The sequence below is a fragment of the Lepisma saccharinum genome, unplaced genomic scaffold (assembly GCF_977018435.1).
Source record: "Lepisma saccharinum unplaced genomic scaffold, izLepSacc3.1 HAP1_SCAFFOLD_422, whole genome shotgun sequence".
NCBI lineage: Eukaryota > Metazoa > Arthropoda > Insecta > Zygentoma > Lepismatidae > Lepisma > Lepisma saccharinum.
This window is the reverse complement of record NW_028143122.1, coordinates 210,408-226,092: the sequence shown is the minus strand read 5'-3', so window position 1 is coordinate 226,092 and position 15,685 is coordinate 210,408. Positions and strand designations below refer to the sequence as shown.

General features: G+C 37.3%; 1 protein-coding gene across 1 annotated transcript in view; it reads left to right on the top strand.

Annotated features, from left to right (window-relative positions):
* Positions 1-15,685, top strand: part of LOC145982793 (uncharacterized) — a 78,782-nt gene that overhangs the window by 40,971 nt on the left and 22,126 nt on the right. Inside the window, exons 6-8 of the mRNA XM_083116157.1 lie at positions 271-402; positions 1,436-1,513; positions 6,790-6,876. Coding sequence (XP_082972283.1) covers positions 271-402; positions 1,436-1,513; positions 6,790-6,876 — 297 coding nt within the window. The remainder of the gene's footprint in view (positions 1-270; positions 403-1,435; positions 1,514-6,789; positions 6,877-15,685) is intronic.

Sequence of the window (15,685 nt, the reverse complement as noted above, 5' to 3'; positions counted from 1 at the left end):
TGTAATAAATTGATCGGTTAAGTCCACCCCCTGGAATCTGCATATTTACTGTGCATAAAGTGGACTTAAAAGACAAACTCAATAGAACAATGGAATCTGCATATTGGATGCTTTGTTACATCACTTGAGAACTCATTCCCATTGTGTATGATTTGTTTGACTATTGTTGGTAAATTGGAAGTGAAAGAACATGAGAACTGTATAGCAGTTTTTTTATAAGATCAAATATAAGTGAGTTGTAAGTTTATGATGTAACATGTATATTTCCAGAACTCGCAAATCCAGCAAGAAATCCCTACAAGTCAGGGTCCACGGTCAACTCCTCGAGGATCAAAGGGTTCCGTTGGTTATTCAAAGACTGAGATGTCTGTCGTTAATTCTGCACGGGGCGAAGGCGAATCAGTAAGTACTTCCATAGAGAATGTTACATACTAGTAGATGAAAATTGCACTTAAATATTAAGAGTTATTACTTGATTAATTGCAGATGGGGTTTTAGAATCCAATTATCTAGAGATGTACAAAGAAATGTTGCCTGACACTTTTGAAAAGTTCAAATATCATGGGAATTAATGTAAACTGCAACACATGCCATAATGGGTAATATGCAAATGCCATGAGGGCCAGTCCTTCGCAGATAATTGCCTGTCATATACAATAAATCTACTACATAATATGTAGAAACCTTTTCAAATTCCTGGTTATTTGATTCAAAATCTACTATGTGTACAGCTTTTCTCTGTTTCTGTAGACAGTAACTTGAGTCAGAATGTTCAGCAAATTGATCCAAATTTTTAAATTGAAATGTAAAATATATATTAATGGTATGCCCAAGTTACAATACATCTTGCAGTTGTATCATGCAAGTCTATATGTGATAACATTATGTGTATTCTTGTTAACATAATTGCTTTGTCACAAAACTGTATACATTCCAGGGCCATGCGTCCTCTCTTGCATCAGAATATTTTAAGTGTACTTTTTGCACAGATAGGGTAATCAAAATAGGACCTACACTTTAAAGTGAGATTTGCATCACTATGGACATCTACCAGATGGAAATGCATCTAAAAAATCAGATTAATTCTCATTCTTAACAAAAAGGGCCTCCCCGATGGTGCAGTGGTATCATCGTCGCCTTGTAATCAAGGGGTCCCAGGTTTGATACCTGCTGGAGGCATATAGTTGTTCGGTTCCCACTTTAAACTGTTGGTCCAGTCCCGATTTGGCTTACTGTGCATAAAGTGGACTTAAAAATACCAATGCAATCAATCAATATTTTTTAACAAAAGTCTTGGTGTGTTCGTTTCTATTCTAATTCCAGAAAGTAAGGTTCATACATAATTTTGTATATGTATTTAGTAAATTCTGAGAGCTCATTTGCTTCTTTTGTATTATTACATTGTGTATTACATAATCAGTTTTTTTTCTTGCAGTCTACAGGTGTTTTGAAGTCTTCTGATTCGGCTACAAGGAATGAACTAAGAATCAAAGTAGAGGAATCTCAAAGAAAGGTAAGCAAAAATTAACAGCTTACGTTATACTGCGTGAGGCACGTAAAAGTACCACCTGAAATAGCGAAGAAACCAGAAACAATAGCGATGTGAGGTTTGCGGGAAATAATAATATCAAATGGGGCTCGTAAATCGGAGGTATGCGGTGGGTCGAAAAATATCGACAAATGGGGCATCTGGAGCAAAGTCATATTTTTTTAATTGGAACTATATACAATAACATGCATAATATAAAAGAGCACACGCAGAGAAACACAACGCCGTTGGTCTCATGCATCTACTGCACATAGGAATGAAGATATGGCCATGTGAAAATATGTAAACAAACTAACAAGTGGCCCACGTGACCGTCAGTACCATGGCATGTACAAGTATGAGATGTCGGAAGCCATTGGACAAGATGAAGACAGAACGTGTTAAAGGAAGAAAAAATACAGTAGACATCGTCAGCACCATGTATTTGATAGTGTTACAGCATAATGAAAATGTCCATGACAGTATGTCGAAGAACCACTGCGTAAGAAGCGAAAACCTGTCAAAGTGTGTGTTCAAAGTGGTGGCCGTCAGCTGCGATACAGGCAACGAGGCACCCACGCAAAGATCGTTGCACAGAATGTAGCATCTCGTAGGGAATGTCCCTACAGGCCGCAGTAATGCGGTGTTGCATATCCTCTGGAGTTGTTGGCACATCCCGGTAGACAATGTCCTTCAGCTTTCCCCACAGGAAAAAGTCTAACGGTGTCAAATCTGGGGAACGAGCCGGCCATTTGACAGGCCCTCCACGTCCAATCCAACGATTTGGAAATGTATTTTCCACACATGCTGTAGCGCGTCTTGCACTGTGAGCTGGGCACCCGTCATGTTGGTACCACATATCCCTCCTTGTCTGAAGTGGTATGTCCTCCAATAGTACAGGCAGTTCATGTTGTAAAAACTGTATGTATCGGTCAGCATTCAGTGTCCCTTGTATAAGAAAAGGGCCAATGAGATGTTCACCCACTATACCACACCACACGTTCACACTCCATGGGCGCTGGCGTTCCACTTGGCGAAGCCAATGTGGATTTGTCACCGACCAATAGTGCATGTTCCTTAGGTTGACATTTCCATGATTGGTAAAAGTTGCCTCATCAGTGAAGAGGATACGTGACTAATCGGGTGTGTTGTGTCGTAACATCCATGTGCAAAACCGAACACGGTCCACAAAATCATTCCCGTGAAGTTCCTGATGGAGGGAGATATGATATGAGTGAAACTTGTGTGTATGCAGAATGCGCAATACACTTCGCTGACTCATCCCAGCATCCCTGGTAATTTCACGGGAGCTAACATGCGGATTCACAGCAACAGCGGCGAGAACATTTGTTGCACCTGCCTCACCTGTAGTTGGCTTGTTCCGCACACGTGCTCGTGGTGTTACACTTCCGTTGTCTCTTAATTTAATAAATAACTTACCAAACAGACGTCGAGATGGCTGTCGTCTGTCCGGATATCTCTCTGCGTACACACAGTAGGCTTCTGAGGCATTCTTTTGGCATTCCCCTTAAATCAGGATGATGTCCGCTTTTTCTATGTTTGTGAACACCATAATCTTCGCTCTTACCACTACGACTGCTTGCTATGAACTAACACGATCTCGTGGACCTGCTATCAAAACTTGCTCTGCGTAAAGGCAGTTCTGTCAGGCACCTGAGAAGTCTTACATGCCGTGGTACTGACGGTCAAGTGGGCCACTTGTTAGTTTGTTTACATATTTTCACATGGCCGTATCTTCGTTCCTATGTGCAGTAGATGCATGAGACCAACGGCGTTGTGTTTCTCTGCGTGTGCTCTTTTATATTATGCATGTTATTGTATATAGTTCCATTTAAAAAAAATATGACTTTGCTCCATATTTTTCGACCCACCCCATACCTCCGATTTACGAGCCCCATTTGATATTATTATTTCCCGCAAACCTCACATCGCTACTGTTTCTGGTTTGTTCGCTATTTCAGGTGGTACTTTTAGGTGCCTCACGTGGTATAGTTGCTTGTGGTTAGGATAAAAATGTCCATGTGATGACTTCAAACAGAATTACCAGGGGTCCTAATGTCTTCGAAATCATGGAAAAAAGTGCAAAAGTCAGTGAATTTTATAGGCCGGATCTAGTATATATTTCTGGAGTTTGGCTATTTTTTGAGCCCACAAAAATACCACATGACACTCACTGAATCTAAATATCCTGGAAATTATGCAAAATTAAAATTTTCATTTATTTTGCACCAGTTTTGTGTGAAAAACAGATTTTGAGATTAAAAGAGCTATTTTAATATTCTGACATAATTCTTGGATATTTTAAAGTAAATTCTGGCATAATATTAATTCATATTAATATTAATGAATTTTTTGAACAACTATTAATTATTAAAATTTGCAAACATCGACAGTTCACATTGTATGTAAGGATGTTTATATCCCTTGAAAGTGGTATTGACGCCGCCCTAGAATTTTGTAAAAATATTCAAAAATCTGCAAAGTCAGTAAACCTTTTCCTCAAGTCAAGCCTGTCAGTTTACACACTATTTAATTAAAACCTCTCCTGAAGAAGTAAAATCTCTCTTTGCCGTTGCACCGGTCCTTAGCCCCAGATGGAATACCAACGATTTTTCTTCTTAAAACTACTAACTCCTTGCCTCACCCTCTGTTCCTCTTATACAGGTATGTTTCCAGATTTGTTCAAGCGTGCCAATATTGTACCAATCTATAAATCTGGAGACAAGAGTTCCACAAAATCTTACAGACCAATCTCTCTTTTGTCACCTCTCTGTATTGTCTGTGAGAAAATAGTCCAAGACAGGTTCCTAAAGTTCACATCCCCTCGTATAAATACTGATTGGTTTCCTTCCAGGCAGCATTTGCTTGACCAATCTTTCAGTACTATTTTCGCATGCTACTAATCAATTTCAAATAATTCCCAGCTTTACATTGTATATTTGGACATTTCAAAAGCCTTCGATAAAATAAATCATAATCTCCTTCTTTATAAATTACAATCCAGTTTTAACATCCATGGGAAATTTCTATCCTTACTACAAGCGTGTTATCCTTGCTGGCAACTCTTCCAGCTTTCTTCCTGTTTTGTCTGGAGTCCCCCAAGGTCCCACTTTTGTTCCTTCTTTACATGGATGATCTGCCCCGACAGACTGTCCTCTCTCTATATAAATATACTTCTGTTTGCCCATGACTGTAAACTCTTCACAGAAATCTCATCAGAACAGAATAGTTTAATCTTACAGCAAGCTCTTACAGAACTACTTGTGCAGTGTCGTCCGTGGAAATTTGAATTGAGCCCTCTGAAGTGCTCCTGCCTCACCAACTCCCTAAAAGGAACAAACTCAGTTGTGCTAGTCTTGAAAACAATCCCATCTAAAAAGTTTGCTCTCAAAAAGATCTTGGAGTTATCATCGACGAAAAGCTAAACTTTAATCAGCAGATTAGAAACACTACTAAAAGAACACTGCATCTTCTCAGTGTTGTGTACAAATTCACTGAAATCCAAAACCAATCATCCATCTGCATATTTTACAAATCCCTTATCTCCCAGATTGATTCTGTCCTCAACATTTTCCTTGCCATTGCTCACCACAGAATACCTTCTCTGAGGCACCTCCATAAAACAGATATTATGTGTGTCTTGAATATCCAACCACCACACAATCATTGCAAATTAGCAGACATGAAATTTTTGCACAGAATCATGAATGGCAAATTTAAATCTGAATTCCTGTTCAACAAATGTCATCTTCAAGGCCCCATACGGTCAACCCTCAACATAAAGTTCTTTCACAATCCCACTATAAGGCTCTCACTTCTACAGCAGTCTCTTTTCTACTGGCTTCCTCGGGCTTATAATAACCTGCCTCCAAATGTGGACATATTCTTGCCAGAGCAAAGTTTTAGAAAATTGTTAACGATGTGTGTATATATAAATGTGATTTTTTTTCACAGCCATCTCTATTTTTTGTTGTTATTATTATTGTTTTCCTGCTGTTACTGTTTCAGTATAAAATGGTCATTCAGTACTGAATCTGAAACTTTAGATAAAATAAAAAATTAAAGAACGTTGGGAGGTTGATGAAAAGATTCTCTCAGGCTATCGACCAGGTGATTTGTGGAAAACATTCCAAGCTTTCGAGAGCTAACGTCACTCTCATATTCAGGGTAGAAGTGCAGTCCTGAGCGTCAATCCGGTGTATATACATTCTTGGATGGGGGTTGCCGGTGAAGATGATGGACCAATTGGGTACCATGTCCACTACATCTGTGCTGCTGGTCGACTATCGCTAGCCAAGCTGGGTCCAATTCGAGCCACGTGTCACGATTGAGATTCTCCTTTTCCCCATGAATAGCTATTGCTTCTTTTATGATGTGGTCCCAGTAGTTTGAAGATTTGGCTATAATTTCAGTGTTGTTGAAATGTGGTCTATGGCCCTCGTTGATTGAATGTTCCGCTAATCCTGACTTTTCCGGATGGAAATTCTTAATGTAGCTTTGGTGTTCTTTGCATCTACCCATCTTTGTCCTACCCATCTGCCCAATGTATGCTTTACTGGATTTGCATATAATACTGTAAACTCCAGGTGTTTTAAGTCGTAATCGTCCTTGGGGTTGTGTAGTAGGCTTCTGACCTTTAGTGGTGGTTTGTGAATAGTTTTTATGTTGTGCTTCCTGAGAATTTGGCTTATAATTGCAGAGAGATTTCCGGTGTATGGCAGGATGGCTATCTTCATGTCACCTTCATCATGGTTTCTTGGAGTGTTTGGATTCCCTGGTGTGTCCAGATTTCCCAATGTGTCTGGATTTCCTGGTGTGTCTGGATTCTCTGATGTGCTGGTCTTCTTGAACAGTACTCGTTTCAGATGAGAGTGACGTTAGCTCTCGAAAGATTAGAATGTTTCCCCAACTCACCTGGTCGATAGCCCGAGAGAATCTTTTCATCATTCGTCGCCAGGTTACTTCAACATTGGGAAGGTTTTTGTCTCGCCAGGATTATAGACTGAAGCTTCTTGGTTATAGAAATTTTGTGTAAAAATTTTAAATGTTAATGATTTTTCAACTATGAAATAAACCTCATTCATTTGATTAGGAAGTAAATGTGAGATAAACCTCATTCATTTGATTAGGAAGTAAACATAAAGACTTAAGATTTATTTGTTAGTCCATTAAAGCATTTTATGTCCTTTTTTTGTTACATAATTTGTATATGCAGCACTCTTTATGCTGTTTTTCTTCAGTTGCAGGCCCTGCAAGAACAGCAGGCTGATCTGCTTAGCTTGCAGCAAAAGGCCCAGCATCAACTTAATGAAGCAAGAGCGACACAGGTGAGCAAATAAGGATTACTAGAACATAGGGATGGGACCGATTAATCGGTACTCTATCGGTATCGGCCGATATAAGCATATCGGTTTATTGGTAAAATTATTGATTATTTTACCGGTTCGATATATCGATAAATATCTTATAATTTAGTGCAAAATTCTGCCATTTTGTTGTAATTTTTATGGATAATATCCATGCCCTTCTTTCTAAAATAGTTAATATCTAAATATTCAACTTCATTTGCACTTCAGTCACCTTGAAACACATTTATTAAGGAGATCAATTAACATTTCAGGTTCTTCAAGGACCATTTCTAAGTTTATATTGGATCGGTAGAATATCAGTTATCGGTGTCGGTAAATTTTTTATCGGTATCGGCCAAAATTTCATATCAGCCCATCCCTACTAGAACATAGTTTTTTTAAAAAATTGTTTTCAATGTGAGTAGTATGGATTAACTGACCTGGAATTTTAAGTGTTATATATATATAAATTCATGTTATGAAAAGCAATCAAATGAAGATGCTTTATTAATACATATGTATGTATATTTGACTATCTCTATTGGAGATGGCCACAAAGTCCAGATAACTGATTTCCAGATTTCAAATTATCCTCTATCCATTTTGGATGTAATGGATATCCAGATTTCAAATTATCCTCTATCTATTTCGGATGCAACAGATATCCGGATTTCAAATTATCCTCTATCCATTTCGGATGCAATGGATATTCCAAATTAAAAAAAAAGGTAATGTGCTCCCCTGTGTTATGCACCATGCCATGAAGGAATGCAACTGTGTGTTATCAACCTGATGAAATTCTCCTACACCCAAATATCCAGATAATTCTGATATCTGAATAATCTGAATCTCCAGATAGTACGAATATGTGAATAATTTGGGTATCCAATTTGATGAAGGATTTGTAGAAAATTCGTACAATGAAATATGAAAATAGCAAATAATAGAATATGTGGAGAGCCCATAAAATGGATAAATTAAAAACTGTCCAGATACTGCACACATTAGGATATCCAGACATTTCAGATAATCTGAATATCGGATATCTGGATAATCCATACAATTTGGATATATAGATTATCTGGATTTGGCCATGTCTAATTTCCATCTGATTGAGCATATTTTAACAATTTTTTGGTAAAATTCAGCATATTTTAGATCTTGCAAGGTATATTTATATATTTTTTTGTTGGAATAATATAAATAGGCGTTCAAATTTCATACTTTATACTTTTTCTGTTCTGGTTTTCATTCTTATATAAATAGTTTGGCCCATGAAATAAGTCATAGGTAAAAAGGTAAATCTACTTTCTGTTCATCATAACATGTAGTGAATATATATGACGAGATGTGGAGGTAATGCCCCACACATTACAATCTCAATTATTTGTGGAGGTGACTTTATGAGCACCACACTCTGGCTGCCTTTATCTCCCCCTCCCTTCCCCCAGGTTGTCTCCAGTTACCCATTTATTAGGTGCTGGGTGAACCCCAGAGCCACTCCATGCAGGGACATTAAAACACTATTAATTAATTTGTAATGTTGGGGCATATTTTTTTAATGTTTTAATGCATTATGCAACGTTTAGGTTGTAAGTGCATTTTTGTGTCATGAAAATCCTAGTTCTACTAATAAAATATCAGTAGAAATGTGTAGATACAATAACAAGTATTCTAGTGATGTGATATTAAATGACAAATATTAATACCTCAGTGACTACTGTGGGTTTTGCCTTAGAAATAGAAACTGAGGTCTTTACAAAATCTGCGTAGATAAATACAAGGTGATATCAAAAAGTTTCAAGGCTAATGGTAACTCTGTTAAGCCTTGCTTCCATGTTAATAAAACATTAAAATACTGACCAAGGCAGAATTTATGGTATAAAAGATATATATACACTAAAAAGGTAACGTTTCCACCCTCTAACAGGGTCTTCTTCAGATGAATATTCACAATAGATTGTTAAATGTTACCTTTTTAGTGTATATATATTTTTTATACTATAAATTCTGCCTTGGTCAGTATGTTAATGTTTTATTTCGAGACTAGTTCTGTAGCATGCCAACAGATGGCAGCATAAGGCTGCATGCACAGTCATCACAGGGAGCACCGACCTTCATGAGTCAGTGTGCCAAGAGACATTGTCGTATGTACATTGGGAGCTGTGCAAATGGTGCTATTCTGTGTGTTACCACAGCTGCGATTTCATCATAGACAGCAAGTTAGAACAGAGCAAACATGAAATTCTGCGTGAAACTGGGCAAATCTGCCACAGAGATGGTTTGCATGATTACACACATTTACGGCGATGCTGCAATGAGTCGTTAGAGATGTTTTGAGTGGCATGTGCGCTTCAAGAGCGGAAGAACTTCACTGGTAGATGACGAGAGATCTAACTTGCTGTGCATGATGAAATCGCAGATGTGGTAACACACGTGGTTAGAATAGCACCAGTTGCACAGCTCCCGATGTGCACAGGATGTTGTCTCTTGGCACACTGACTTATGAAGGTCTGTGCAGCTTTGTGTTGCCATCTGTTGGCATGTTACAGAACTAGTCTTGAAACTTTTTGATACCACCTTGTATTAAATTTTAACTTACACTGTACCAATGAAGTATGATCTGATATAAAACTACAAATTTTCTTTGTGGCATATCCACTTTCTTAAGTGTGTAACCAGATGACTGTCATAGAAAAGGGAACTGTATACTTAGACATTTATTTTTAAAAGAACAAGGTGTATTATTATGCACTTATATTCATAAGTTGCTTAATTTTTGCAGTAAATTACCACCTGCTCATAGAAATATTGGATCGGCAATTTTACCAATATAGAGATTTGACTGTATTCGCCAAATATAGATTTAATCTGCTCTATCAATCTTAACACTTGCTTATTATACAAATTCATTGGCTATTTTAACATTGATTTCAAAGTTTGCAGTAACTAGCAACTAAAATTGTTAGACAATCTGTTCTTGAAATACCTTACAACGAAAAGAATCCTGTCCTTCCGTGAAAATGAAAATTCTTGTGTCTTTTTTTTCTTTTTTAATGTGTCGTGGAAAGCTATAATTAATTGCCAGTTTGGTGGTCAAACATGTTAAGTTGTCGACTTTCCATTTCCACAGAAGTTCTTTAGTTTGAGTCTCGACTTAGGTGTAAGTGTTATTTGTGAATGTCTCTTCATCACTCATCCTCATTGTCACGATTAGCCAAAAGTTGAAGAAAAGCAATGCTATTAACAAAAATACAAAATAAAAAGTAATTAACCCTTCTAAATGCTCTTACATAACAATTTCATTGAAACAAAACCCTATTGAAGGTAATTATACACTCACCGACCTCCCTCTAGTAAAAGAAGCACAACACCGAGATCTAGGTATCCTCATAGATTCAAAACTAAATTTCGATAATCACATATCAACCATCACAAAAAAGGCAATGCATATTCTAGGCCTACTTTACAGATTCACCGAAATCAATAACCCGAAAGCACTTTCCATTTACTTCAAGACATTTGTGTCCGCCATTCTAGAATATTGTTCACCAATCTGGAACATGGCTGCCCATTCTCATACCTCCAAGATCGACAGTGTTCTCAGCTTTTTCCTCTCCATCCAGTTGTGAAACTGACCTATTTACCTTGGTACTGTTTTGGCTTGTTTATTTTATGTTATGCTTTCTTTTGTGTTTTTAATCTTAGTCTATTGTTTTACTGTTGTTTCTTTCTGGTTTAAAATGGCTTCTGCTGTACTGGAAATTTCAATAAATAAATTAGAAAGATATTTTTTTTTTTTGTTACCTAACTTTCATTTCAGTCATAATGTTGCTGTCATTGTGCGAGAACCAGAGGGATATAACTCCAATTATCAAATTTACAAGAGAGGGGAAATAATATATTATCTTGCATGATTTTTCTATTGTCGGCTGTTAATGTCAAAATTTTGTCACTTTTCGTGCTTCTTTTCTTGAGTCAGAAACATTAGTTCAGGTGTGAAGTATTCCTCTGTAAAGTTTGCCTTAAGTTGATCTTCATGATCCGACATTGGTCCTCATTCATATTTCTTGATCCTTAGTTGTGTTGAACGGTGGAAAAATTTGATATAACAAATATTCTTTGTTATTTGTATTTTGGAGTGCAAAAAATGTATAATATAATGTGATGGCATGTGCATAATAATTTTGAATGCTAAGATTTAGCTTTGGCTTGAAAAATATTTACTAGAGCACAAAGATTCCAAGAATTGAATCGTAGGCTCAAATAGGAATGAACTTGACAAAGAGCAAAGTGATTCACGTGTTGATCCAAGCTTCAGTCAAGTAGTTTTTTCCTTTAAAAATGCTAGAATGCATTACGGCTCCAAAATGTGTTCACAAAGGGCTGAATAGTAAGTTCGAGCCGTGACGCTGCGAGTTCAGTAACAACAATTATTTATGATTTATAATTTTTGTGCGCACATCATAATTTATACATTTCTTGCATGAATTCATTTGTGATGTAAAAAATCTTATATTCAGCACTCCGTAAATCTGAGGATGTTTGCTTCTTGATGCAGGGACTTAGATTTTTGTCTTGTTAGCTGATCTTACCAGATAAATGGATGAATTCCCAATGAGAAAACTTAGTTGGATCAGAGGTTACTTACTCTACATGTAGAAAATTATTATTAATATATTTTTTGGCTAAATAAAGATTAATATAGAAATTATGCTCTCAGGTTGAGAATGAAGTTCTGAATGGTGCTTCATGGGTTGATAATAAATAATAATGTTATGTAGGTACATTGTTTATGTAAAATTGGTTCATGTGGTACTTCACTAGATAATAATTGTTGGTGTGTCGAACTTGAATTTCATTTTTTCAATATTATTATGTACTAAAAATTCATTATGCATAGTTGCACTGTATTGGTTCATGATGAACAAGTTCTTGTTGTATTGTTAGAAAACAAATATTCAGTTATACTCAATTGATTATAATGCTAAACATGTAAACAGTTTGTAAATATAGAGGCATTATATTAATTATTATATGTTTAAAAGTCTCAGTAGTGCTCAATTCTGTTGTGGGTTCGTCCCTTGTTGAGCGCCAGTATGACAATAAAAATAATACATTGTCATAACAACATATGAAAATAGTTAGGCTAAGTCCAAAGTTCCACATTTGTGCAATATTTATAATAATTTAGTCACATGATTGCTCAAAATTTTATTCAAATAATACAATTAAATGTCTGAAATTACTACTTAAACCTATTCCATTAAATATGATGTTTAAAAAAGCCAATTTGTATATCATGACAAAATTATCAAATTGTGCAATATGTTGAATTCATATTCATAACAGTTATTTTTGACTGACAAAATGAAAAACAAATATTTTAAATCATATGTGTTCTTTCAGACAAGAAAGATATGATACATTCAATTTTATAATTAAATTTATTGAAATTAAAAAAAAAGAAACAGATAAGTTCAGATTTAGCAATATGGAATGGTGATATATTTGTACAATAATTGTTGCTCTTAAAGCATTAAACTGGGCAATGTTATTATAACTTGGATGTTTAAGTTATATAGAAGCCTTTTATGACTCGAATGAACTTTGAATATTATATAATCTTATAAAGATTCGAAAGTTGTGGAATGACACTGATATGTATAATAGATGCCATGTTGAATTGGAAGCAGTGAATAGGTATCTGTTTTCATCTTCCTTAACGGGCAGGCTTGTAAATGTTACAGTTCCTCAAATGAGTGCTTTGAGGAAGGTCGCATAGAGTGACACTTATATGTTCTACGTTTGGAGGTGATTTGATCAGATGATGAATTTCGAAAACTGAAGCTCAGAATTGTAGATACAAATACTTGCTTTATCCTGGAAGGAGATAACAAAGATATATTTTTTTTATGTATAGCATTGATATCTTATAAATGTTCTTGTAAACATATGCATAATATGATGCTATTGTAATTTTTGTTGTTTCTAGTTTTTTTTTTTTTTTATCAATATAATAATTATAAAGTTATCAGTATATGTAAATTTAAATTTCCTTTTCAATATAGCACCATAGCTACCTATTGTGCTGATACTGAGTTTGAATTATACTGACAAAGTCGTTATAAGTACACCATTTCCACACGATAACTTATCGAAGGATAAGAGGTAACTTCTATAGTTTTAGGAAGTCAAGGCGGCATGGTTTCTTTTGGGAGAAGCGCGTTATTATTTCCTGGGGGTCAAGAGCAACATCACGATGAGTATATAAAAGAGCCAATCCTCTTAATCTTTCCTGACCCATCGTCGACCTTATCAAAGATTTTAAGCACCTGAGAGCTGAGAAAGATTGTTCGGCTGTCGCTACGCTAATTGGGAGAGTAAGAAAGATTTCATATAGTCTATTAATAATCGGGAAAACATCCTTGTGCCAATTATTATACAAATCAATTAGATATGCATCTGTAAATTCGCGCTCAATTTTCCTCTGTCATGCTTGCAATTCAGCAGAGAGAAGACGATGGAACACGGGTTCAGACATACCAAACAAACCACCTGTGTCTCTTCAGATTTTCTCTGGCTGGAGGGAAGGATAACTGCAAGTTTGTATGCGTCTACTCTAGACTAAGAGAATCAAGATCGTAGATCTTCAGTTATATTTTCCAAAAGTGGGGTGTAAATTGCCATGCGAAGTAGTCTTCAGGAAGAGAGCAGGATGGGTTGCTGCAATGGATCTGTCTTCTGGCAACACGAGAAATTCTGACATCGATGTCCAATAATTTGCAAGTATCGACCATAACTCTAAAGAGAACACGAAACTCCTGGTTCGCCGAATGGCGTCGATCCTCAAGAACATTAAGAATGTCCTTAACAAAATTTGCAGCTTCGTTCATGTTCACGGTCTTCTTTTGACAAAGCCTGCTCATTGGAAGCCTTATGCTGAGCACATCATCCAAAACAATCAATGTTGTTAAGAATTCAACATTGCATATAGCTGACAAAAGAGAAGTGGCCTTTGCTGCCGTTTGAAGCTCTCCCCACCCTGATATAAAGTACACTGATGTGAAACGTCCCCCCCTACCAATAGAAAAGCGTATCTACGAATTTGGAGGGGAATGAAATACCATAGGTCGGCTATGGTAGAATTTCCGGGGGGAGATATACAATAATTCGGGCCCATTGTGTTTCGTCCCCCCTTTGTGTTTATTGAAGGGGGAAATTCTACCATGAGGGGGGAAAGTTTATAATAGACTTAGGCTCTGTTCGAAAGGTACAAAGTACATACTTGAAGTATGGTCTTGACGGAAGTGACGTCACTTAGTACAGTTCGAAAGCGTCACGTTCACGAGGAATCGACACTACGAGGCAGAGCAAATGAAGTTGGAGGCTCGGTCACGTGACAAGTGGACTTTTTGTTCATTTGTTTGAAATCGCGGAGGTAGAAAGCCAGCAAGTTGTTTGTTGCAGTTCTTCTAATGTGTGGAAATGTATGTATTAGAGCATTTCCAAATGCTATGTGATTTCTGTGATGAAAAACAAGTGTTTAAAACATGGAAAACCGATGTGTCCTCTGTTATATCTACTAATCGTATTTGGCACTGCAGTCGAATTGCAGTTCGAAAAGTCTTTCCCTCCCGGCCACGACTTCAAGACTGCACTGCGAGACCATTCTCGAAGTATGCTTGCTTCAAGTAGGGTCTTGCACCTTTCGGACACGGCCTTAATCTATTGTATTATTTCCAGGGGGACATTTTACTTTTTCCGGGGGAACATTTGCCATGGGGGCCGTTCTACACTGTGACACCGGCTGCTGGACCCACCTTCAAGTCCGACGTGTATAGACGGTGTTAAAGGCGGAGCTACTGCGGAGCATGCGCACTTGTCTGGTCCCCCTCGAACATCCGGTTACCGTGCTATGGACGTTGATATGAAAGGGCAAAGTGGAGATTCTTTTAAAAGGAAATATGGTGTCAACTGTGTAGCACATGGTTGCACAGTTCAATCGGGAACAAATTTTTTGAGTTATGTAACACTTCGTAGGTTTCCGAAGGACGTAGAGAGATGAAACTTGTTGATACAAGCAGAACGAAGAAAGGATTGGTACCCGGAATGATTTGTACGACTTGCATTTTGTTACAAGCATGTTGATGGTTTATCTGCGTATTGTGTTGAGGTGAAAAGCACACCTCTTAGTGACTTTTAAACCGAAGTGACACGCGACAGCAGTGGTTCGTACCGAAGTGACAAGCGACACAGGCCTATTTAGTCTATAAGTAAGCATTTACAGCTAATGGCAAATCAAGTCTCAAGCGGCACAGTACATGCCATTGGGAATCTGAGCGATACGTGCAGCTTGTCGTGTCGATTCAGTTAAAAATTTCATTGATCACTGAGGATTCACTTTTAAGTGGCACAGAGATTACACCCCGAGGCGACAATTAACAGCCCCTTTACTCTAAAGGAAACAATTCACCTTGCATACGAGTATACAACAGACTGAGGCGGCACGATGCATGGTACTGAGAAAACAACAGTCCAGTCCAAGCGACACGTGCATTTTCTCGCAATGAATTGGTTTGAATGGAAGCTTTCAGACTGCAAAGATACGTGTCTCTTGGAAACCAACATTCAAAAATAAACAACACCTTCCGAATTAAAGCGACACGACAAATTGCAGGCGTCGCTTGTCGCTCGGACTGGGCCGTTTTATCAATACCGTGCATTGTGTTGCCCCGGCCTGTTATTTGCGCAAGCGTGACTGGTGAATGGTTTGCTTTAGATCGAA